General features: G+C 44.2%; 1 protein-coding gene across 1 annotated transcript in view; it reads right to left on the bottom strand.

Annotated features, from left to right (window-relative positions):
- Nucleotides 1–22588, bottom strand: part of CST7 (cystatin F) — a 226901-nt gene extending 204313 nt beyond the window's left edge. The window contains exon 1 of the mRNA XM_078646982.1: nt 22415–22588. Within this exon, the coding sequence (XP_078503108.1) occupies nt 22415–22484 (70 nt within the window). The 5' untranslated portion in view covers nt 22485–22588. The remainder of the gene's footprint in view (nt 1–22414) is intronic.
- Nucleotides 22589–25662: the final 3074 nt, after the last annotated feature.

Below are 25662 nucleotides of genomic sequence, written 5' to 3'. Positions count from 1 at the left end.
TTAAAATATTTCAAAGGAAAATTAATGCTAAAAAAATCAGATGTGAAACAAACTGGTTATGGGAAAAATCCTATCAAAATGTTAGGTTATTTTACAGAGAATATTGAATACAATAGGAGATATGTTGTTGGGAAAATTTATGTTTCGGAAAAGGGGACAGCTTAATAAGCTGGTCGCATCAAGCTAATTTGGGTGTGGTGCTCAATCCGAATGCAAAACCTTCCATTCAAGTGCAATCTGTGGATGATGATGGAGAGGATATGGTGGGAAGCTTTAAAGAATTGAAAGTGAAAAACTTGGATGTTTGAGAGGTTACAAACACAAAATCAAGTTGAAAACTGGTGCAATCCCAGTTGCAGCAAAAGTTAGGCGTGTGCCAATTTGCATGCTGGATGCTGTAAAGAAAGAAATTGATAGATTATTAAAAACTGGGGTGATTGAGGCTGTGGAAGCAACTGAATGGTTGGCCCCCATTGTCGTTGCGAGAAAACCAAATAACAAGATTCGTCTCTGTGTGGACCTTCGGGCTTTGAATAAGGAGGTAATTGTTGATAAATTTCCTCTTCCGAACATTGAAGAGTTAGTTGCAACATTGGATGGAGCATGTTACTTTACGACGTTAGATATGGCTTCGGCCTATCATCAGGTTCCTCTGGGTTTTGAATCACAAGAGTTGATTGCTTTCATAACTCCTTTCGGTTCCTATAAATTTAAAAGAATGCAGTTTGGCCTAATTTCAGCGGCCTCGGTGTTTCAGCGGATTATGAATGACTTGTTTAAGGGTGTCAATGGCGTGAAATGTTATCAAGACGATGTGTTAATTTGTGGCAGTACCAAGGAAGAACATGATGGTAGATTGAAGTGTGTGCTAGAGAAAATGTTGAAAGCAGGGTTATCTCTTAGACGTGACAAGTGTAAGTTTGGAGTGACGGAACTGGATTATTTGGGTCACCATCTTTCTGGTTTTGGTGTGAGACCTAAAGAGGATTTGGTTAGAACAATTGAAGAACTTAAGGAACCGTGTTCAAAGAGGAACTCTCGTCATTTTTGGGCATGGCGGAATTTTACAATAAATTCATTAAGAACTTTGCAGACAAAACTGAGAAATTAAGAAGTATGATGTGTAGAAAAAATGGACTGGCTTTGAGTGCGCGGCACTGTTTGTTGGCGGGAGATTTTAATTTTCATATGGATGTGGATGACGACTTGGACTCAAACAAACTGCTTGACATTACCGTTCCTCTGGGCCTCGTCCCTTTTCTCGTGGGCCCCACACATGACAAGGGACATACCTTAGATCAGGTTTTTTCCTCGGTCCCTTTAGTCGACATTGAGCTTCTCCCGGTGCTCTGGACTGACCACAGGTTGGCCAGATTCTCTGTACTGGGCAGTGAGAAACTACCTAGTAGCGCCCCTAGACAGTATGGCTCTGCTCGGAGGGCTCTGCACAGAGTTACCCCCGAGTTGTTAGCGCAGGCCTCTGTGGACCATCCGTGCCCTCTCTCAGGGGATTTAGAGCAGGATGTCGAGTCCATGCAGGTGTGGCTGCTGGAGAGGCTTAATGACCTGGCCCCCGCTATGGCCCCTCGGGACACGGCTAAGAGGATTTCGGCACCGTGGTTCACTGAGGCACTGTGTGCTACGCGTCGCCAGTGCAAGGTGGCCGAGAGGGCTTGGCGCCTCCAATATGATTTGGAGGCCAGACTGGCTTATAGGTCAGTGGTCAAAGCGTACCATCCCGATATTCTCCGTGAGAAAAAGGATTATCTGGCCAGGAGGATAGAGGCTGCCTCTAACTCATGCAAAGAGATTTTTACTGTGGTGAGGGAGTTTACGGCCCCCAGATCCAACTTGCCCCAAAGAGCTCCATCTGAATTGTGGGTTTGTGATCTTGCCAAGTTCTTCACGGACAAGATCAAATCTATCCAGGATTCTTTCACAGTGAGGTCTGCTGAAGTGTGTTCCAGCCTGGTGGCCGGACCAGCTCCGTCGTCCACGCGGGGTGTGGTTCTCGCAGAGTTCCCCTCTGTCTCCACCGATGCCTCCCTAGCACTTCTGGCCAATCTTAAATCGGGTTCGCCATTAGACCCCTGCCCGGCCAAATTTTTGGCTAAGATGGCGGCTGTGGTCAACCCATTGGTCAACCTACTTGTGAATCGGTCTCTGAGTGAGGGGAGGGTCCCGCAGTCCTGGAAAAGGGCAATGGTGATCCCCCTCCTCAAGAAGCCTGGGTTAGATTCAGAAGCTATGGCCAACTATAGGCCGATTTCCCTCCTTCCGGCGCTGGCTAAAATCACGGAGAAACATGTGCATGGCGTTCTCTCTAGCTTTCTAGAATCCAATGACCTGTTACACCCCTCGCAGTCCGGTTTCCACCCTAATTTAAGTACGGAGACGGCACTCCTGGAAGTGTCAGAGATTATTAGGGAGACACTGGATTCTGGTGGCAGGGCCATGCTTGTCATGCTTGATCTGTCGGCGGCCTTTGACACCGTCCCCCATGAGGCGCTTCTCGCCAGACTCTATGACATGGGTCTGAGGGGGACGGTGTTCAATTCGTTTACATCTTTTTTGGAGGGCCGCCGACAAACGGTCTGGGCCTCCCCGAGCTCTGCTGAGATGCCGCCATTGGGAGTCGGAGTTCCGCAGGGATCTGTGTTGAGCCCGACTCTTTTTAACATCTTTATGACCCCTCTGGCGGCACTGGTGGAGTCCTTTGGGGCCCAGATCGTGTCCTACGCGGATGACACTCAATTGCTCTTCACGTGTGGGAAAGATCAGGCGTTTGATGGAGAGAATATCCGGGGATGCTTGGAGATGGTCTTTAGCTGGTTTCAGCTGAACAGCCTCAAAGCCAATTCCAACAAATCGGAGTTGTTGTTCTTTGGCTGTTCCTCTGACCCCGATTGGCGGGCCTGGTGGCCCACTGATATGTGTCCCCCTGCCCAGGTATCGCTGGTGGCAAAAAATCTGGGAGTGAAGATTGATAACAATCTGATGCTGAGATCACATTCTTGGTGTGACGGGCACCTGCTTTGGCATTCTCAAGATGCTCCGGAAGTTCCTGCCTTTGCTCACAGAAGAGCATAGAAAGATCACTGTGCAAGCCTTAATTGGCTCCAGACTGGACTATGCGAACGTCCTTTATGTAGGTCTTCCGGACTATCTTGTTCAGCGGCTGCAGGTTGTGCAGAATTCTGCGGCCCGCGCCGTTTTTGGCCTCCATAGGCGAGTGAGAGCTTCCGGTTTGGTACAGTCGCTTCACTGGCTGCCCATCTGGAAGCGGATCATGTTCAAAGCACTGACCTTGGCGCATAAAGCGCTATTCGGCACCGGAGCAAAGTACCTACAGCGCAGGCTAGTCTTTTACCGCCCGGCTAGATCGCTGCGGTCAGAATCTCAGTTTTTGGCTGTGGTCCCTCGAGAGAGGAAGGCTCGTACAGGGGGGCGCTCCTTTAGTTTGAGGGCCCCTCAGTTGTGGAACACCTTGCCTCTGGCCTTGCGGCGCTCATCCAACCTGCTTCTGTTTAGGAAGAGCCTTCAGACCTGGCTGTTTAACCTTTAGGATGTCTCCTCTCTCCCCTGTCCGGTGTCTGTTTTTTATGTTGTTATGTTTTTTATACTGAGCCGCCCAAATAAAGCGCCGGGACACTCTTTTGGAGTAGCCGTGCGCTATAGAAATAAAATTTAACATAACATAACATTTGTTTGGACTGATGCAAGAATTTGTACAAATTAAAAGGGAACTCAAACATGCCCCGAATCTTCAAACATTTAGACCTGGTGAACCTACTTTCATTGTAACAGATGCAAGCTGTAAAGGGCTTGGAGCATTGTTGTTTCAAGTTAGGAATGGTGGAGAAGATCTCATTGCTTGTGCCTCTAGGTGTTTGAAAGGTGCTGAATTGAATTACTCGGTGATAGAGAAAGAGGCTCTTGGCATTTTCTGGGCTATTAATAAGTTTAGAAAATTTGTTTGGGGTTGTCCATTTGTTGTGAGGTCGGACCACAAACCTTTAAGAGAGATTTTGGGAAAAAAAGGTCTTGATGCTGTTTCTGCAAGAATTTGGAGATGGGTAATTGCTCTTCAGGAATTTGATTTTAAGTTTGAATATATTCCTGGTAGTACTAATGTTTCTGCTGATTGTTTGTCACGTTTAGTGAATAGTGTGGAGTATTTGGAAAATGATGAGTATGATGATGAAGGAGTTGAGGAGAGTGAAGTCAGAGTTTGTGAAATTACCTTGGGTGCCATAAAGGAAGATGAGTGGAAGGAGGAATTAGCTAAGGATAGTGAACTGGTTGAGGTCATGAATAATGTATCTAAGAATTTAAATGGAAAGTTAGTCAAACCCTGGTCATTAATTTCTCATGAACTGGCTGTGTTGAATGGTGTTCTAGCGAGAGGAACTAGATTAATGCCTCCAGTGAGTTTGAGAAATATTATCAATATGGCTCATGTTGGTAATATGGGAATTTTGAAAACTAAGGAGCGCATCAGGCAAGATTTTTGGTGGACGGGTCTTGATTTGATGGTGGAGAGAGCTGTTCGTGACTGTGTGGCATGCCAATTGAGTGACAAGGTTCTCAAACCTAGGTGTTCACCTATGGTTTGCAGAAAATTACCGTTGTGTCCATGGGATGCAGTTGCAATAGATATTGTCGGTCCATTGCATGGTGAGCAGAATACTCCTTATTTGTTTGTGTTAATGAACTTATACTCTCGGTGGGTGGAAGTTAATGCTGTGCGAGAGGTTACTTCTCGCTGTGTGATAACATTTCTGGATTCTATATTTAAAAGAGAAAGTTTCCCAAAGCCATTACTTTTGGATAATGGCCCACAATTGTGTTCAGTTGAGTTAGAAAGTTATTTGTCGACTTGTGGTATTGTTCACAAAAAGATCTCGTTATATCACCCTGAATCTAATGGTTCCTTGGAAAGGTTTAACAAAACATTGAAAGAAGGAATTCAGTTAGCTAGAGTTAATTCTCTAGATTGGAGGGTGGAATTGCAGAATAGAATTTCAGCTTATTGATTCACTCCTCATTTCACAACTGGGAGAACGCCTTTTGAATTGTTTAGGGGAAGATCTTCCAACACTAGTTTGTGTCCAGGTTGGATGATTCTGGATAAAGGTTTAAAGGACAATAGTATTGGTCAATGGAGAAACAAAGAGTTGCAGTTACAGAGGAAAAGGAAAATTCACTATGATGAGAAGAAAAATGTCTTGGTTCCTAATTTTAAAATTGGTGACATGGTAAAAATTAGGGTTCCTGTAGGTTGTAAGAAATGGTCTAAGTTTACAGATGTAAAGAAAATTGTTAAAATGTTCAATAATGCAGTGAAAACAGATGATGGACGCATTTGGAATCTAAATCGGGTCGCACATTTGCCTGTTTGTGTTCCAAGTGATGTTATGTTGCCGTCTGTTTCTTCTGGGGAAAGTGTTTCTAATTCTGATGCAAGGGTTACTGTCTCCCGCAGGAGTAACAGAGTTACTAGAGCTCCTGCTTATCTTAATGATTTTCTATAACAATATGTTTCTAGTGTTATTTACTTTCTTAAACATGTTCACATGTATCATTCAAATAGAAAGGAAGATGTTTGTTGAGAGTTAGCAAAAGTATGTTATAGCTTTGCGTAATAATTCTAATTGGTGATTGTCCTTTTATCTTGTCATTTTTTCAGTTTTATCTTGTGAAATGTAAAGGGAAAGGAGTGTGATGATGTGACTTGGTTCTATGAGGAGTGTTCCAGCATAGAACCAAGTCAGTGTTATGTTCCATAATGTGAATCTTGTCAAGTTCTAACATTGGCAGTTACCGCTGTTGGCTGTTGGATGAGGTTGTTTAATAAAGACCTCTTACTTTAACCTTGTTGGCCCTGAAATCCTCGTTATTACACTCATCACGTGACTTTGATCACGTTGAATAAACACAGACGACCGGCCGCGTAGCCGTCATCGCTACCGCGCCCATTCCAAACACGGAAGAAGAAGTTTAGCTTTGAAGCTCCCATTTTTCCGAGCATTTAAGTAAGTGCTATTCAGCATTGAAGCATGTGTCTGCAGAATATACCGTGGTGTATTCATCACCATGTTCACTTATATTGATTTGGTAGCTCGTATTTTTCTATCACATCACGTTACACTTCGGATTTCGGTAATCGGCAGTTGCTGACTCCGCACGGTGCATGCGGTCATTTTTCTCATTCATCACAGGCGACTTTTCACCCCATTCATGGCGTCACAAAATCATTTAATTTTTTTTGCATTTTATGAGTTTTCACTCGTTCACGAGCCACAATTGTTCTTCTATATCACTTTGTTTTTAACTTTCCTGAGCACTATCACTAGCATGATTAGATTCATATGTCATTTCGCTTTGAACACTATGGAATTGATTGCAATGGTCCTGTATTATTTAATTTTACAGACCCCTGACGAAGGGTCACTCCAACTGACCCCGAATGCATTGGGTATTGGAATGTTGAAATTAAATGGAAGATGGAGACATTACATGCTTTATGATGAAAAATAAAGAATGATGAATTTGCAAATTCAATTTGATTCACAATGGAATAAAACTTCAGGAGTGAAGAGTTATTAATTCATAATTATTCAAGTATAGAAACGTGAGCGTTTCATGCATAAAGAGCGCATGCCTAGTGAAAGGATCATTCCTGTCACACGGATTTTTCGAGTATTTCAAAGGCACGGACAGGCACTGTGCGACAGACGTAGCGCCAACACAAGATTTTGTTGAAAATTCAGTAATAATATTGATTACTCGAGTGCACAGGGATAATAAACTATTATATTTTGGTTAATACTCATGGGTTACTGTTTCTTTATAGATTTTGTTTTGGAGAACATTTATGGTTTGAATTTCTATTCCTTTTGTTTAGGAAAGGAGATGTGCTATGTTTTGATTGCCGGAACCGATTGCTATGAGGTAATAGTGTGTCACAATGTTAGCTGGTTGATGCGCAAAGGGGGAACGGCAGTTTGAGATGGAGGGGGAATGGGAAGGACCTGTTTGTTGTTCTTGTATTGTACCAATAAACCCACATCTCAATAATCTGACTCATGTCCTATCACTCCCTTGGTGGGACACAGCACAGTTCATTTTAGAATGAACTCAATTTGAAATGTTAGTTTGGAGCACCAACCAACCGCTGTGATGTAGGGGCATATATAATAAAACCTATGTTTACAACATATGTAATCTCACATAGAATAAACTGGAATGTGACATAGCTAGCATATGACTAATACCAGTGATCTTCCATAGAGTGTACGGATGACTACCATGTATGTGCAGACAAGGATTCAGGTCTCAACCTGTGCAAAAACGTACTTCTTCCTTACATCCACTCTTTTTCTATTAATACCCCCACCACCAGTTATTTAACTTATCTTCCGCCCCTTCAGTAACCATACATCTTTGGCAGTTCTTACTTAGCACACATTACTGCCAGTCCCCAGTAAGGAAACAATTATTGCCAGTTCCCAATAAGCAAACAATTAATGCCAGTTCCTAGTTTGCATTCATGATGACGCGTAGCAGACAATGACTGCTCTCTAATGGATTGAAGAATGAGGATGCCTAATCGACAGGCTAGCCATTACTTGAACTGGGCCAGAAATACCATTTTCGGCCATGTCTTTCAAATCTGTGACATCACATATTTATTGATTTACTTATGGAGTTTTACATCACAAAGAATACTTTAACTTTGCAGCCTTTTAGGCACCATTGGTGGTAGTGGGTGTGATCCTTTAAGACATTTTCCAATTCAGAACTTACTAAAAGTCCTCAGAGGAAGATTATATTATCAAACCACGGTTCAAATAGTTCAAGCTAACAGGGTGGGGGTGCAGTCAATGAATCAAAAAAAGAGGCAATTTAAGAGATAGCTTCATTAATAGATCAGGTCTTGTTGACTGACAGGGCCTAGTACTTGGCTTCGAGAGGAAGGATAGTAATCGTACATCAAAAGGATCCTTGCAAAGAGAAGTTTTCAATTATTTCCTAAGGTTTAGGTAAGTTGCTAGACATATTAAAGTGGGTTCCTGATCCTTCAAAAATTGAATGAAGGAAACTTTCCTAAATCCAGAGAGATCAAAATTCATACAAATCTAACTTAAATCCAAAAATAAAGTGCGCCAAGAGATACTCTAGGAACGGAAATTGCATGGTTTTACACATACCTTTACACCGACCGCTGGCACTAGGCTTCATGAATGACTCTCGCTTGGCATACAATGTTAGCAGGTACTCCAATGACCCATATTGCTCCCATTAAAGCAGTGTTCAATGTTACAGCGAAAAAGAAAATCAACCACATTTTGCCAGGTGTATCCGATCTCTGTTGCCTCCCAATTAATTGGAGGCCATATCGAAGTTCAAAATTGAATGCCTAACTCACTAAGTCATCCAATAGAGAAGACCTAACTACCTAACCAACCACTTGACATATTCCAGTGGATCCAGAGACTTCAAAAGCAAAAAAACTCCATACTATTAGAGCCACACATTTTCAAAACAGATGCCTCACCGGAGTGGTAAAAATCTTGTGAAACCCCCTACCAACCTACCCAAGGCCCCAACAAGACTTACTCTTCTTCAGAAGGAGCATGCATTTCTTAATCAGAAGACACTTAATTAAGAGTGGGTAAACTTTGTGTAATTTTCTCGATTGAAATTACATTAAATACCCCAAATATTGTGCAAAATGCTTTTTTCGGTGCATTACATGCTTAGTAATAGAACACAAAAACACATGTAACATGAAAAACAGTCACTCACGTTCTCACCATTTTCCCTCAATGGGATTTTTATCTTAACAAAATCTGAATTAAACAATATGGCATAATAGTGTCTCTGCGTACTTGAAATTTTACCCAGGTCCACATTTAAAAAGCTTCACTTTACAACGCTTACAGAATTTGACCATGGCCTGGCTAAAGGAGTATGATCCCCACTACATTCATCAAATATATGGTATTGGTGTATCTTTTGTGGTGGTTTGAATGTCTCCTAATTGGTTGGATGAGCTTTGGTTCTCTAACTGGTAGGTGCTTTAGTTAATTGTGTGCCCATGTGGTGTGATCTGTTTCTCGTACTAATGCTTTGCATTCATGTCTGTGTTGGCTGTTGCATTTTGTTTTGTCTTCTTTCACGTTGTATTAATGTTGTTCAGGGTAAAATGTCCATCCTCGGGGAGAGGATGTAGCCTCATGGCTAGAGCGTTGACCTGGAAGCTGGAGAACCAGGTTCGATTCTCGGCAACAACGCTCAACATCCTGTGATTCTGGGCAAATCACATACAGCTAGATGCATCAAACAGTAAATCCGCTCGCAAAGGGGCAGATTCTCAGAATCTGCCCCTTTGCGACCGGTATTTTTGCATTTGAGATGCTTCATCCCAAATGCAAAAATCGCAAATTGAGAAATCGCTAAATTGCGATTATTTGCATTTAAGGAATCTCAAATTGAGATTCCTTAAATGCAATGCATGAAAGTTTTAAAAATAGCAAATTCGCTAATAGGGCACGCAAATTACCATGAAGTACAACTTCATGGTAATTTGCAAAAACTTTGAAAAATGCACTAAAGTGCATTTTTCAAAGTTTCATGTTGCGCACACACATGCCCTAAGGGCATGTGTGTGCGCAACATATGTGCACAGATCAATTTCAGGGGTGCAACAGGGTGTCCTTTGGACACCCCTGCACCCTTGAAATCTCAATCTCAATTTGCGATTCGCTAATTGCGATTCGCAAATGGAGATTGTCTTCCCATTCATTTCTATGGGCCCCATTCATTCCTATGGGCCTCTAGGCCCATAGGAATGAATGGGGAGGTATTCCTGTTGATGGTGCTTGTCAGCCGACAAGCACTTGTGGCACTGTTTGACTCACTGGTTCTTTTACTTCATGTTGATTCTTCTACACCAACCGGTTGGAAGATTTAAGGGTCTGGGCCGCCTTGGCGATTGCTCAGGCGAGCAGGCAAGAACGTCTGTCTCCGTCGGATCGTTGTAGTGAATGTATTCATGTCATGACAAGCACCTTCAACAGTAGAAGACCAGACGAATCACACACCTAACAATAAGGCTGTCCAACCATATTCCAGTCCTGATGAAGACCCGCTTTAGATGCGCATAAATCAGCACATCGCCCCTTGTGTCAAAAAGTCGACGTTCTATGCTTTATATCCGTCTGCACAAAGTCCCAACGAACAAAAGAAACAATTTAATCTCCTGAGACTATTGTGATTTACAGTGGATATTTTGAAAAAGTTTTCATTCTATGTATATATGTTTTATCACTTGTAACTCTGTCACCAGTCACGACCCATACCCCTTATGTATTCACAGTCCCTGTGTTTTGTGTGTATTGGACAGCATGCTTAATTCTTTGTAGGATTCAAATCTATGAAAAAGATGAATACTAAAGATTTACTTTTTCCTTCTTGTTGTCAGTGTTTATTGTTCGTATATATCCTGCATGGGATATATGGTTACATTTATGGATTAAGTACTACGTTCAATTGAAATGTGTTTCCGACAGAACCATTTTTGTTTGTTTAATTACCCGCCCAGGTTCTGAGGGTTACAGGGTAACCCATTACACTTAATGGCTGGATATTAGGTATAGGAGCCTTGATTTTTACTCTTCCTCTGTTCATCGGACTACCCTAGTAGTGTGGGACAAACTATAGTCACAGGCTATTGCTCTCCAAGTTTCACCCCATGTTCACACTGCTCATTGGGAATCCATGGGATCACTGGCAACTCTCAAAGAACAAACCCTTTTTTTTTTTAATGCAGCCCTGTTTCCTTTAGGGAAAATAATATACACCCTTGAATCACTCCTATAAAATAAGCATGAACGTTACAGAAAGTCATGCATCACTGCCATCAAAACAACTACCATGCAACTTACCAAAACAGCTATTACCCTATAAATGGAAAACACTTCAGCAGTGATGGGAGAAAGTAAGCCAGGCATTTGGAAAACACAATGAAACAAGGATAAGGGAAAATGGAAACCTGGGATCAGGGGAGAGGGGAGGAATACTGCTCTGAACCCAAGGAAGGCTTGGAGTACCCAAACTGAGCACACAGTTCAGCTAATTCAATCTCTTAGGGAAAAAAATAGTACACTTAATAATACAGAAACTGAAGGTTGAGCAGATGAATAACTACTTAAAGGACAGTTGCAACTTAAACCCCCTACCACCAGCCTGAGCACTCACTAACACATAGGAAAGGCGGTAACCAGCCCTCTCAGTGGGGAGGGGGGGAGAAGGGTTAGGTAAGACTTCAGTTGGGGCTAATACATTCAGAGCTGACTTAGGTTGGGCAGAGGGTCTGGAGTCCTGTAAAACCACAGTGAAGCCCCAAACAGAGACAACACAGGCAGGAAGAATCTGTACATGGGCGTGAATGGTAAATCGCAAGGTTCTGCCCCATACCCAAGGATTCAATCGATAAGGAAAACCCTACGCTTATTCCACAACACAAATACTACTCGGGCCCAAGCATGTGCAAAGACATACCGCCACACAGCTCTTGCCCCAGAGGCGCACCTACAACCACAGACAAGCTTGTTCAAAGCGCTAAGAGACTAATTGCAAATGTGCATGTTGCATTGGCTAATAAGACAGATATGCTTGAAATCCGCACAATGCTCTTGAACAAAAGAACTGGAAATGTGGAAGGATCTGGGAGTTTCTAGCGTTGGTGGCCTGACAGGAATACACTAAAATGCAATAGCTCAACATCCCATCCAAGAGGTTGGAAAAAGTATTTAACACTATGCAACAAAGGGAATGGGAATCGGGGGGGGGGGGGCTTTAATTACTTTGTCTCCACAGAACAAGTTCAATTACTCTAAATTCCTGCCTCTCACACGTTTATTCAGTGCGCAAAGGCACTGAGCAATAGCCACAAACTAGAGAATATTCAAGAACACAACACTGATGGGAAAACTGATAAAATATGAACACTAAGAATGGAACATATTTGAAAATGCCAATTATTCCCTTATCACTTTTTTTTAAAAATAGATAAATGTATTCACCGATTCACTGATAAAACTAAAACATTTGGGGAGATGTGAAAGGGAAAGGACATTTCTTTCACCCCTACCAGGTGGGACATTAACATTTTGAACCCAACAGCCAACTGATGCATTTTTTTTTTTAATTGAAGTGGTGGTTTGAGATCAGTTAATTGAGAACAGATTCAAATGGGAATCTTTATTGTTTTAGTTACCTAAAACCATAACAATGTTACTATAAAACGTTTAAAAGGATAAAAAGGCCCCCAATATTAGCCATGGCAAAGGTATGGTTATACATAAATGAGGTGGTCATGGCTACGGTCTATTTTTAAGTCTGAAAGACCCGCGACTTCAAGGGCTTCCTTAGAGCGTGAGTAAAACAGATAAATTGCAAAGTGCGGGTGTTGCTACCCCCATAGGTGGAGGGAGCGCAGAGTAACACCATGAAATAACCCATTATCAGTTTTTGAAGAGGCGACGGGTGTGGGAGAGCAGGGCAGGGTCTGAGTAGGTGTTTAAGCTGCTTGACATATTTGCCGTACCTCGTTAGGCTTTGTGGGTCAGTGTGGGAGAAGCACAGTAAGGATACCTTAAGGCATGAGAGAATATCCTTCTGTAGATAGTGGTTTAAGGAGAGATCTCCTGGTGGCATCCAGTGTGGGGCAATAGCACAGAATGTGGAGCCAAGATGTGTTCTTGTGTTTGCACAGTCTGGAGGCCCCCTCCTTTCCCGATGGAACCCATTGGTTGAAATCAGCAACTAGGAGGCCTAGCAGGTGTATAAATAAAATATCTCTACGAACCTCTGTGTTTAGACCATCTGAGATGTATGGTTGTGACTTCACCGGTGAGTACGAATCATTAAGAGAAGGTAAGATAGTTGAGGACTTTAAGGATCAGTTATCCAGCAGATATGAGGTTAGTTTCAGCTGCCTGTTGATGACCCTTTTCCAGGCTGTGTAGGGGTATAACCCCCGATTTAAGCGCAGTACCTTCGATTTGTAGAGAGATTGAATTTGTCGGTGTCAGGGATTCCCAGGACTGCCGAATGTTTCTTTTAGGCATGCTTTAAGAGTGTTTTCCGGTGCTTGCAGAACCCTTATGTCGAGTTTCAGGGTGTCAGCCTTGCAGGTGTGTGATTGTCTTGGAACGGTCAGCTACAACCCTAATCTGGACCTTCGAATGTATCGGGGGAGTTGAAATACTCACCGATATGCAGAGCATGGAGTGTGGTCTAGGGTTGTGGTGCACTCCTCTGGTAAAGCCGGTTGCACGTAGTGTAGTGCTGGGAGAAAAGTGATTTTCATAACCTTTAGTATGGGGGTGGCCAAGACTCTGTTTAAGACCATATTGTGAGGGATCAAGCTGTGTGTGATAGCTCCGGCTTTCTATTTCAGGGCGGCTAGGTGGAACGAGGGTCTGAAGGACTCGGTGAACCATACCCATGCGCCAAGATAAGAGTTTCTTTTTTCTACAGTGGCCAAAAATCAGGACCTTGGTCTTGTCCTAGTTGATTTTAAGAGGGTTGGCGTCATTGTATTCCTGGAGCTTGCTCAAGGGTCATTGGATTCAGATTTTGATGTGGTCCATTATGAGGATATCGTCAGTGTATTGTAAAATGTGTAGCTTTGAGTGGCCGAGTTGTGGTGGATGCATGCAGCTGTGCTCCAAGAATCTCCCCAGATCAGCTGTGTATAGATTGAAAAGGAGGGGAGCGAGGATGCACCCCTGCTTCAGGCCATCATTGGTTGTGATTTTTGAGGATGCAGTTATGGGGACCATTCTCACCCGTACCCACGTATTTGAGTGCAGAGAGCTAATGGCCCTGAGCAGCTGCTGGGGACCCCTCCCCCCCCCCGACACATTTATTTTTCTCCAGAGGGTGTTGCGGACCACCTTATAAAATGTGGCACTATAGTCAATAAAACAGCAATAAAGAGGAGGTTACTTTTTTGAATGATGTGCAATGATTAAAGATGGCAAGTGCTGTGTTATTATCGATTGTAGAAGCAGCAGCGCGGAACCCAGTTTGGAAATATGGTAAGATATTACTTTGTGCGACCCATTATTCTAGCAGTTTAAGGAGAGACCGGGCAGAGGCTCTAGCCTCTAGGTCCGGGAGGGCTATGAGTTGATTGTTTTTGAAGATTGGGCATAGGGTGGAGCCCTTCTACGAGTCTAGGTCCTGTGCAGCAGTGTAGGTTTGAATGAAAAGGGGGGTTAACACCTTAGCCCAGTCCTCCTGGGTGCATTTTAATGTTTGCTGGGAGGCCATTGTGGCCTGGTGCACAGTAGCTGTTCATAGCTTTTATATATTTGCGAACCTGGGCCTGCATAGCCAGAGATTGAGTTTCCCCGGCATGTGGCTTTCTGTCCCCAGCCAAAAGCGTTGCTAGTGCCTAAATGCAGACTGCTTTATTGTGCTTTTACATGTCGCAACCAGGTTCCTTCTGGGAGCAGAATGAAGACTGCAGCTGGCCTTGTGTTTGCATGAAGACCTGGCTCGCTATAGTCCTGTGCCGATTAGGTCTATTGCTCGAGGGATCAAAAATGCACCAGGACGGGGCGAATCTGAGCGACCTCCCAGACCAATCATACGTACAGCCACATGCGTACCCGTGATTAACACACATGCATTCACATTGAGCAAAACCCCAATAGCGCCCAGACATTCTGAATAAGTTATCAGCACACTGTCCCATATAGTCAGCCAATGACCCGAGCCATATTTCACACTCGTGTTTTAGTGTCCGTGCGCCCAGCTCCAAAAAGAATTTGTGCAAAAAATGTCATCTGAGATTTCTAACTGGCCTGGTCCAGCAACGACTCAACATAAAACAATCATTTAACGTACTTTCAATACTTCTGTGAGTTTCTAGAAAGAATGGTGATGAAATTAGAACTTTTCTAATTGCTGTGTTAAAGTGGAGAGATTCCAGTGCAATGCGTTCTTATCAACCAATGCTTTGAGAGACGCGTGTGCTTGTCTACCACTTCGTACAGCAGGATTGTGTAGAGCGGGCAGGCACTCTCGCTGAGATAACGGCCCATATCTTGGTCAACTAGAATGATACCTAACCACTGCCATCTTGAAAAGGGTTTGGGTGATTCCAGAGGTCAAGAAATTAAAATAAATTGCTTACATAAATATATCAGCCACATGGATCACTGGTCAGGATGGTTTAGTGAATTGGCTCCATCGATAACGTGTTGAAAGGACCCTGTATTCATTAGTCCTTCCCCAGCAATTGGGGATCGATATCTAGGTACAATCAGTTATCAACCTACACATTAACACTGCTCTAAATCATATGGGTCTACCAACAAAGATTCATGCATAGACTTACAACCATACTTGTGCTTATAAGCCATGTGCTGGAAAAGATCTCACATCCGCACAACTTCAAGTGATGGCACTTTATTGTCCCAATCCAGTAAAGGGATCCACAAAAAACTGTAAAAGCGGTCTCGGTGCTATGGAAGGACCTGAACCCCGATTGGGAAGGGTCTAGGATTTTGTTCTCCTCAATTTGGGCTGTAAGTTATTTATCTATTAGACTTTCTAGTTGCTCTCCTAGAAGAGGCATTAGCAACTACAGGGGCTTGTCCAGTAACCCTGAAGCAGGGACAATTAGTCAATACACCTAACAAGAGGTTCAGGAAGGCAACAATTTAAAAAGAATAAACATAGAATAAACCAGAAGAGGCACAAGAAAAAGAGCCTTTCAATCCAAAGGAACAGTAGAAAAATTATTGATATTTATTATATATACACAAAAATTATCTTAAAAAGAACAGTTGCGCTCAAGACAAGAGCTGGTACAGAAAACACAAAAACCAGACAAGTGGCCAACAAGACCTTACATGTTACAGTGAAGGAACAACATACACACAAATATAATGTGTCCTCCAATAATTTAGGCCACAAGAAGCGTCGACAGCGTTTCGACCGTTATTTCACTATACGGTCATCTTCAGGACTGGTAATTTACTTGAGCGATTGACAATCTGTGAGAAACCGTATTGGCCAATCAATAACTTATGGTCCTCCAAACGGCCTCAACATTTTTTTATATATCGGAATAGCAATTAGAGGCGCTTTCGTACTTTGTCGCGCTTTCTAAAGGAACCATAATTCAATTAGTCCTTGGTAACAGGAAGTCCTCTTAATTTTCGCCCATTTAATCGGCGGCCATGTTCGAGATTGGTGCGTGGCCCAGAAACTTTAAGTTTAAAACATGGGATTTTTATAAAGTTGCATATTAAAAACAAAAAGTGTGAAATGCTGATCGTTGCTTCCCAGCATGTATTTAGGACCAATGCAAATTTGCACTACTTGTGTGATTGCTACAAAAACAAATCAATAGATCTCATGGGCCATGGCCCCTTAAATTATAGTTCATGTAGGTGAATAAATACCATACTGCAGGGTATTGAGCCAACTCACAAGACAATGGAAGGTGTAAAATGCTGCATCTTATTCATCATACACTACAGCTGTAGGTAGTTTTGTGGCACCGGATCCGCCCTTGATAGTGATAAAGACAATTTAAGCCCATGAGGGGCAACATACATTGTTTGAAGCATTACTTTATTGTCAATAAATCTACATTGTAAATGTGTTTGTCCCCAGTGTGGAGTATCTCAATTTCTTTGCCAAACTTCCACGAACATGCACCCTTTACCGATAAATGCAAGTGATATGGGCTGGACACATCAACTGCATGTTAGATGTCTTACTGGACAGCTACCTGCAATATGTGAACCACAGACAGGATCTAGGGAATGTTTTGAAGCGAGCTATTGAAGAATGAGGTTGATAGACACATGGTGAGAGCAGCACCCGACAGATAGGTTTCCCTTTTATTTTTCACCTCTCACCATGTATAGAAGACTAGAGTATCTAATGATAAGTAGTGACCACTTCCAAAGATAATAGGATTTGTAACGGAGAGAACCTTTCTTACCTCTCTGACTGTAAGTTTTAGTTAGGGACGGTATTGGATTTGAATTACTTAATAGAAATGGAAACTACTTCAGGCCTGGAGTTTCTGACGGATGCTTTAATGAAACTGTAATATTAATTTGCAATCAACTGGGGGGAGAGGAAGGGGGGGGATCACTGTTGGATTGTTTGCAGTAGGGCACACAGGAAGTGCTGCAAACGGGCATAGGGTTGCCCATTGAAACTTTTACCCCATTGATTAGGAGGGGCCAAGAGTCACCTCCATCCACAGTCTGGTGCCGTGCATAAATGTGGCACCCACAGTAAACTCCTCAGAGCACTTTGTGAACCTGTGGAAAAACAGAAGAGGACGGGACCTGCTGTTTGTAACCTAACAAGCCCCCTGAAGATGGTACCTGCTCTGTCCCCTATGCCCAGGACAAAGAAGTAGACTCCAAGTGTCATAAGTGTGACAACCTGTTTTGGCTACAGAGACACAACTACCATCAAGAAGCCCATTTTTCTGCATTCCCAGCTGACCCATTCCCGTACATTGGACTCTGCTGCAGGCCTCTACTGGAGTGAGTTTTGATACCCAAGTGCTGTCCCCAAGGTCCTGCACCCTTGACTGGTGTCAAAGTGAATTTCCCCCAACATATCCTGAAATCCAGACTTAGAAATGTTTTGCCAACACTTTACCCTGACAACTGGCGAGGTACTTTAACCAGCCAAGCTGATCCAACGAAAGTACATTGCCATCATGCCCAAGATTCTCATAGGTCCAGCTATATTCTTCTCCATAGCAGCAAATCCTCTTCAGCGGGACTTCGCATAGAAGTTACACAGCCTCTTCCCGCTGGAAAAATCCAAGCTCCAAAAAAATGACAAGAGTGGAAATCTTTTCCGGACAAAGACACCAAAAGTATCCGTCTGGCAAGGGGCGTTCCCTGGGTGCAAAATTCAAAATACTTCCACTCAGAGCTTTCCCCCCAAAAGTCAGTGACTTCACTGAGACCTCGTCCAGCAGCTTTCCGGCTGCTCTTTGGCCCCAGCCTGCTGCCTTGCCCCTCAAAAGAGTTCTTACTTCCAGAGACTAAAGGCCTGATTTAGATCTCCGTGAGGTTACTCCGTCACAGGATATAATGCGATTTATATTTTGACCGATTGGATATCCGTCTTCATTGTGATGAAGAAACCTGCCTGCCAAGATCTAATTCAGGCCCAAGTCTGAAGGTAAATATTCAAACTGGGTTGAACCTGGTTTCTGTATCCGACTCAAGCTCCATTGCGGTCCATCTTAACGTGCACCTAGCTACTGCTTAAGAACAACCAGTTGACGGCCATAGGCGCCTACTGCCTTTTAGTTCTATTTTGAACTTTACCAATTCAGAACCCTGGTTTCGCTTATTGGATTTATTTTGTTTTGGTACCATTTTATTTATTAAACTTTACTCTATTTTCTAAATTAGTTCGGTATTTTTCTTGGTTATGTGTAGACTTTATTATTGTTCGAATACTGCATAAATACTTTATAGATTGCCTCCAAGTTGCGCCAATCTGCTCTGTGCCATAAATATTAGGGAGTTGACCTTTCTCTTTACTATCGTATGCCTCTCTCTCCTCCTCTTCTACTTCACCTCTCCCCTTACCTCTATATTACATTTCTCTCTTTATCTTTCATCTTCTTCAAATTCTCACCTCTCTATACCCCACTGTTCTCTGTGACTACCTAACCTTTCTCTCATTCTATCAATCAAACAATCAGAGCATTTGTAAAGCGCACTACATACTCGTGAGGGTCTCAAGGCGCTGGGGGGGGGATGCTGCTACTGTTCGAAGAGCCAGGTCTTGAGGAGTCTCTTGAAGGTTAGAAGGTCTTCGGTCTGCCGTAGGCGGATGGGGAGGATGTTCCCCGACTTGGCGGTGAGGTGGGAGAATGATCTGCCGCCGCCGGTCACTCTTCGGATGCAGGGGATGGTGGTGAGTGCGTGGTCTCCGGAGCGGAGCTGGCGGGCGGGGATGTAGAGGCTGAGTCGTCTGTTGAGGTATGCTGGTCCGCTGTCGTGGAGAGTCTTGTGTGTGTGGGTGAGGAGCTTGAAGGTTATCCTGCTGTTGATGGGGAGCCAGTGCAGGTCTTTCAGGTGGGGTGTGATGTGTCTGCGGTGGGGGATGTCCAGGATCAGGCGAGCGGAGGCGTTCTGGATGCGTTGGAGACTTTCAGGTGTTTGGCCGGGGCTCCTGCGTAGAGTGTGTTTCATAGTCCAATCTGCTGCCGACGAGGGCCGGGGTGACCGTCCTTCTAGTTTCGATGGGGATCCACTTGAAGATCCTGCAAAGCATGTGGAGGGTGTTGAAGCAGGAGGAGACGGCGTTGACCTGCTTTGTCATGGAGAGTGTGGAGTCGAGGATGACCCCTAGGTTTCGTGCATGATTGGTGGGTGTAGGGGGTGCTCCTAGTGCCGTCGACCACCAGAAGTCATCCCAGGTGAAGGGTGTGGAGCAAAGGATGAGGGCCTCCGTCTTGACAGAGTTCAGCTTCAGTCGGCTGTTCCTCATCCAGTCGGCGACGACCTTCATTCCTTCGTGGAGGTTGGTTTTGGCGGTGTGGGGGTCCTTGGTGAGCTAGAGGATCAGCTTGGCGTCGTTGGCGTAGGAGATGATGTTTAGGTCATGCTGTCGGGCGACGTGGGCTAGTGGTGCCATGTAGACGTTGAACAACGCTGGGCTGAGAGATGAGCCTTGGGGTACACCGCAGATGATCTCGGTGGCTTCGGAGCAGAAGGGGGGGGGAGAGGCGGACGCTTTAGGTTCTCCCAGAGAGGAAGGAGGTGGTCCAGTCCAGGGCCTTCTCCTGTATTTCGGTGTTGTGGAGGCTTGCTCTTAGTGTGCGGTGGCAGACTGTGTCAAAGGGGCTGACAGGTCCAGGAGGATGAGGGCCCCGGTTTCTCCGTTGTCGAGCATGATCCTGATGTCGTCGGTGGCGGCGATGAGGGCAGTTTCGGTGCTGTGGTTGCTGCGGAACCCTGACTGGGATGGGTCCAGGATGTTGTTCTCTTCGAGAAAGCTGGTCAGTTGTTTGTGGACGGCCTTTTCGATGACCTTCACCGGGAACGGGAGCAGGGAGATGGGTTGAAGTTCTTGAGGTCCTTGGGGTCCGCCTTGGGTTTCTTTAGTAAGGTGTTGATCTCTGCGTGGTTCCAGCTCTCCGGGAAGGTCGCTGTCTCGAAGGAGATGTTGATGGTTTTCCAGAGGTGGGGTGCGATGGTGCTGCTGGCTTTGTTGAAAATGTGGTGTGGGCAGGGGTCTTCCGGAGTGGATGGTGTTCATGATCTTGATGGTGTCGTCATTGATGTTGGTCCAAGCGAGCTGACGGTTGGTGGTCGTGGGAGCGGGGATGACGGCGTCAAAGCCGTCGTGGATGTCTGCGATCTTGCGATGGAAGAAGGTGGCCAGAGAGTTGCACAGGTCTTGTGATGGTGAGATGTCGTTGGTGTTGGAGAGTTCCTTCACGATGCTGAAGAGCTCTTTGCTGTTGTGTGCGTTGTTGGCGAGGCGGTCTCTGAAGGCGGTCTTTTTGGCAGTCTTTTTGGCAGATCGGATGAGTTGGTGGTGTCGGCGGGTGGCGTTCCTCTGGGCTGTGTAGCTTTCAGGTGTTCTTTCGTGCGTCAAATTTTTTTCTAGTTTTCTGCAGGTTTGCTTGGAGGATTGGAGGTCTTCGGTGAACCAGCTGGCTCTCTTGCTGGTGTGGGTGTTTTATTTTTTTAGCTAGACCTCTTTTCTCTTTCCTTCACCTCTCCAACTATTGTACTGCTTTCCCAGAGCCAGGTCTGGTGAAAACAGAGGTGCAGATTATCAAGAACATGCATCTTGTTAGACTTGCATAGGTCGCAGTTGCCAGTGGGGCCTAACACCAAAGAATGTTGTAACAGATCAGCTAAGAGTGGCTCTTGAAGTCTTGATTTTAGGTCTGGCAAAAGCAAACTACTTTTGAAATCTACTAAAATTATGTATAATACGGTTTCTTATTAGGGCTTTCTCTGAACCCTCTTACTCTATTGGTATGTTATTGTGTCATTCACATTTTTCATCCGCGCACTACAGCATACAACATGATAAGGTGGTTCAGCCCAGTCCAGCCTTTACTTGATTTCACTATAAGAGACGGCATTCTGCTCTTTCATAAGGAACACATCAACACACAAAGTAAACCCTTTAAATGTCCGGAACTACTATGGTAATAAATGCCTTTGATTTTAGTTTGAGGATGGGCCAGTAACTTCCCTAACAATTTTGTTCGTTCAAAAGCATGGCAATACAAAACAATCATTAGCAAATCTGGAAGCCTGGCAGACAATAGCAGATCCTTTGGCATTGTCAATGCTTGTTTCGTATGCATTCTGGTACTTGTAGGCCTGGATTTGTACAAAGAAATTACGAGTTGCTAGTGCAGGGAAGCAAAGATAAGTCGTCCTGGACATCTGCTTGCATAGTCGTGAGGCTTATTGCAAACCAAAAGAAATCAGAAATAATGAATTACTGTCAGTGTCTCACGATTTTCGGTCCATGTTCACAGCGAGATTTATTATGACTTTTTAACTACTTTCTACCAGTAGAGAGGGTACTGCAACTATCGGAATGCGTGCCAGAAACATCACTTTGTACATAGAGCACATTTTTCGTCCCGTGAGATTCAGAGTTCTGCATTTTAGAATGCTTTTCTTAAACATATTTGGGGAAAGCACACAACAGTGTTAAAACATTTCCGAGAAAGACCACTCACTGCTTTTGCAACAAGTTCCTCCCACCACCTCAGAGGAAAACCACAGTGAGATTACAGAGCAAGGCTAAATCGGATTAGAATAGCAACACTTGCTGCCCCCAACCCACAGCACGTCCTGCACGTCAGTGCAATACATACACGCGTGCATCTATACTTGTGAGAAAGAACCATGCAGTGTGCCTGAATGATTCAGTGCATGTCAAGAACATTTTACATAAACAATCGATCAATTCTTTTTTATTTTTTAAACCAGCTGGATTACCAGCAGGTCGCCATTAAAAAAAAACGTGTGCTTGTCCTTCTCATGATAACATGGTAATAGAGTTGCCGAGGATCATCCAAGAAAAAACGTATACGTCAAAGAAAAAACAAAGAACCACAAAGGCCAATACATCATTTTCATGACATGAGAAACCTTATAAACCACTCTGGTATATTTTGCCAGCGAAAACCTTCAGTGCTTTTTTGTTATTCCGGCAAATGTGTGAAAAGCTCATTTAAAAGGTAATAACTTCAAGCCGGGAATATAAACTGTTTGCAGCAATGTTTGGGAGATATGAATCGCGCACAATCTGACGAAGAAGGGAGTTTGAGGGCAAATGAAATGGGCCTTACCATTGGCAGCTCTTGTCAAGCCCACGACAGCCAAGCAGAGGAGGACAGCGTGGCTCCGTCTGAAATCCATTGCCACTGCTGCCGGAGGAGAGGTTGAGAAATGTTGCCGCTTCTTCTTGAAGGGGAGGCTAACCTCAAAGAGGAAGGCGGACTGCCAGTTCGTCAGTACGATCGGATTGGTCAGCGGTGGACCACCAATTTTTTTCCGCTGCGAGTGGATAATTTTATCTCATCCTGCATTTTCAACCAGAAGCACCAAGCATAATGGGAGCTGTAGTTTTACTTTTCCCCTTATAAGAGAATAGGTCTTTAAATCCCAACACTCGCAGTGCTCCTGGCTTAAAACATATACTGGTGATGAATCGGCCACACGACAGGCAGGGAGCTGGCTGCACAGAGACCTATGCCACGCGTGACACCTTAAGCCTGTAATGCATTTTCAGCTAAAAACACAGCATTCTGGGACTTGTATTTTTGCATTTACTATTCAAAATTTAGAATGCTGGATATAAAGTGCTGATGACTGAGCCTGACATGGAACCACTTGGCAGTTACAGGTATGGAGTAAAGAACATTACTTGAAAACGTTTATTAGGAGAAACATAGGACAGGATTCTTTTATGTCTTGGTCTCATAAATAAATCTGTCAATACTATGGGCAAAAAGTTAAAAAAAAGAAAACCTCTGGACTCGAAACAGTAGTGCTTAATTTGATAAATAAATGAATAAATAAATACTGCAGGAGTCCAAAGGTTTTCTTACGAACCCGCCACTGAGGCTTCCGAATACCAGGGCTCCTACTTGCCAAGCTCACCTAGTTTTGACCCCACCTCCTGGCTCTTTCTTCCATCGCCTTACATGTTCTCTCTCTCTTAATGTCCTCACTCTTGCAGGTTATTTTTAATTCCTGCCTTTTCCCTTTATCACTGTTTCCCAGTTGTTTTGTTCTTTTTTTCCCTCTCCCTTTTCTGCATTTCTGTGTCATGCTCTTGGTCAAAGGCTGATGATAAAAAATACGTCCTGGTGCCCCAAAAATCAGTGTTGGTGCCTCCCATCTGAACTCATTGGTGCAAATCAAGCACTGGAAAACATGGTGCTCAATCAATCAATCAATAAAATCTTTATTCGATCTATTTACAAACAGATCATAAAAGCACAATTTCATCAAATAGACTGTAATCAAACGAATAGTATAAAAACCATAAATACATTTAAAATGTTTTTTAACTTTGGATACCAAGTTACTTAACACCCATGCATTTTTGTACATACTTGCAGTAATTTAGGGCCGCAAACCCCTCGCCTTTCTATTTCTCAAACAAGTCCACAGGAAAGATGGAACACAAGGATTAGAAAGAGCCTTTGACGGGGCAACGCATATGTACCCTTACGTAACGCTAAGAACTCAAGTTAATTATGTATAACCATGACTGAAGCGCCGTAGCAAACCATAATGTATCAGTATTTACGCATGTAACCACATGACCAGCAGTGCCTCCGTCCTGCTTACTCTGTACTGTTGTAAAAATTTCTCCTAATAAAATCTTTTGAAATAAAAAGAAAATTTCAATACCACCCTACATTGGATAAAATTATGACGCCTTAATATTGGGAGAATAAACACTTCTCTTTCAGTTTGATAAAACTTACAAAACAATACTTAGTGTAGGTCAGACTGGGGCGAATGGTTGTCACAGGGACATAGGTTCCGGTCTGCGTGTTTGAATTTCTTCTCTGGCAACCCAAGCATCTGGGGAATGAGATTCAGACGGAAACGCAACAGGATACATCTTTGCTGGGCTATAATAATGCAGGAGAGATAAGAGTAACCTTCCCCATGTCTTGGTGGGATAAGGTCATAAGCAACAAGCGCGTTTTGGCGCCGGTTCATTTCTCTGCGGGCAAAATTAGCCCTCTGCATTTATAACGCAATTATTTTCGGTTTTGGAACCTTGCTACAAGAGGCGGGATCTCTGCAGGCACGGCTGTCCATTTGGACGAAAGGGCCACGCCCCTCCACCTTTTGCCCCATAGGAGCAGTGTCTGTCAGGCTGAACAAAGGTCAGCCTGACAGACACTGTTCACTTTCAGTTCAAGCAGCCAAGAGCCAGACATGTACATTTAGTGCTGGCTCCTGGCTGCCTGAACTGAACTTTGCTGGGCGGAGAAAGTCACAGCTCTGGTGGGTGTGATGTTCTCAGCTCAGCAAAGGTTGCTGAGATCCTCCCCTCAGTGATGAGGGGTAGCGTCACTCATTACCTCGAACCTGGGCACTTTAGTTTTAAGCCCTAAATCTCCCAGGGTCAAGTGTCAATCAGTGACACTTCATCACAGAGTGGGGTGGTGTCAGTAGTCTCACTGTCCCCATCCGACTCTGTGATGACGTTGGGACTGCTGCCTTCCCTCACTGGCTGACCTTAGGTCAGCCAATGAGGGAAGGCAGCAAGCCCAATCCTTCTGAACCGCCGAGGCAGCGCAGAGATGGCTGAAGGTAAGTGTAACGCCCTACGCGCCCGGAGAGGTACCAGACCTGAGAACACTTTGGCAGCCTGCACAGCAACCCCTGAATATCTTCCTACACTCTGCTGATGATGGACAATAATCCTGAAACACCGATGTCCAGAGTTGGCCTGCAATTTTGCATTTACACTTCGGAACTTTTGAAAAGCACACCCGCTTTGAGAATACTGCATTTACCATAATGCTCTTGGGGTATACCAGCTGGAATGGTGGAGTAGCGTGCGATCTATGGACCTTTTACTTTATTACGGCTCCCTCGAGCCTTTGAGCTGACAAGCTCAGGTAACGCCCTACGAGCCCGGAGAGGTACCAGACCTGAGAACACTTTGGCAGCCTGCACAGCAACCCCTGAATATCTTCCTACACTCTGCTGATGATGGACAATAATCCTGAAACACCGATGTCCAGAGTTGGCCTGCAATTTTGCATTTACACTTCGGAACTTTTGAAAAGCACACCCGCTTTGAGAATACTGCATTTACCATAATGCTCTTGGGGTATACCCGCTGGAATGGTGGAGTAGCGTGCGACCTATGGACCTTTTACTTTATTACGGCTCCCTCGAGCCTTTGAGCTGACGAGCTCAGGCAACGCCCTACGAGCCCGGAGAGGTACTAGACCTGAGAACACTTTGGCAGCCTGCACAGCAACCCCTGAATATCTTCCTACACTCTGCTGATGATGGACAATAATCCTGAAACACCGGTGTCCAGAGTTGGCCTGCAATT

This window comes from Lissotriton helveticus, chromosome 6 (genome assembly GCF_964261635.1).
Source record: "Lissotriton helveticus chromosome 6, aLisHel1.1, whole genome shotgun sequence".
Lineage (NCBI taxonomy): Eukaryota > Metazoa > Chordata > Amphibia > Caudata > Salamandridae > Lissotriton > Lissotriton helveticus.
Note: the sequence above shows the minus strand (reverse complement) of the source record. Positions and strands in the feature narration are given on the sequence as shown.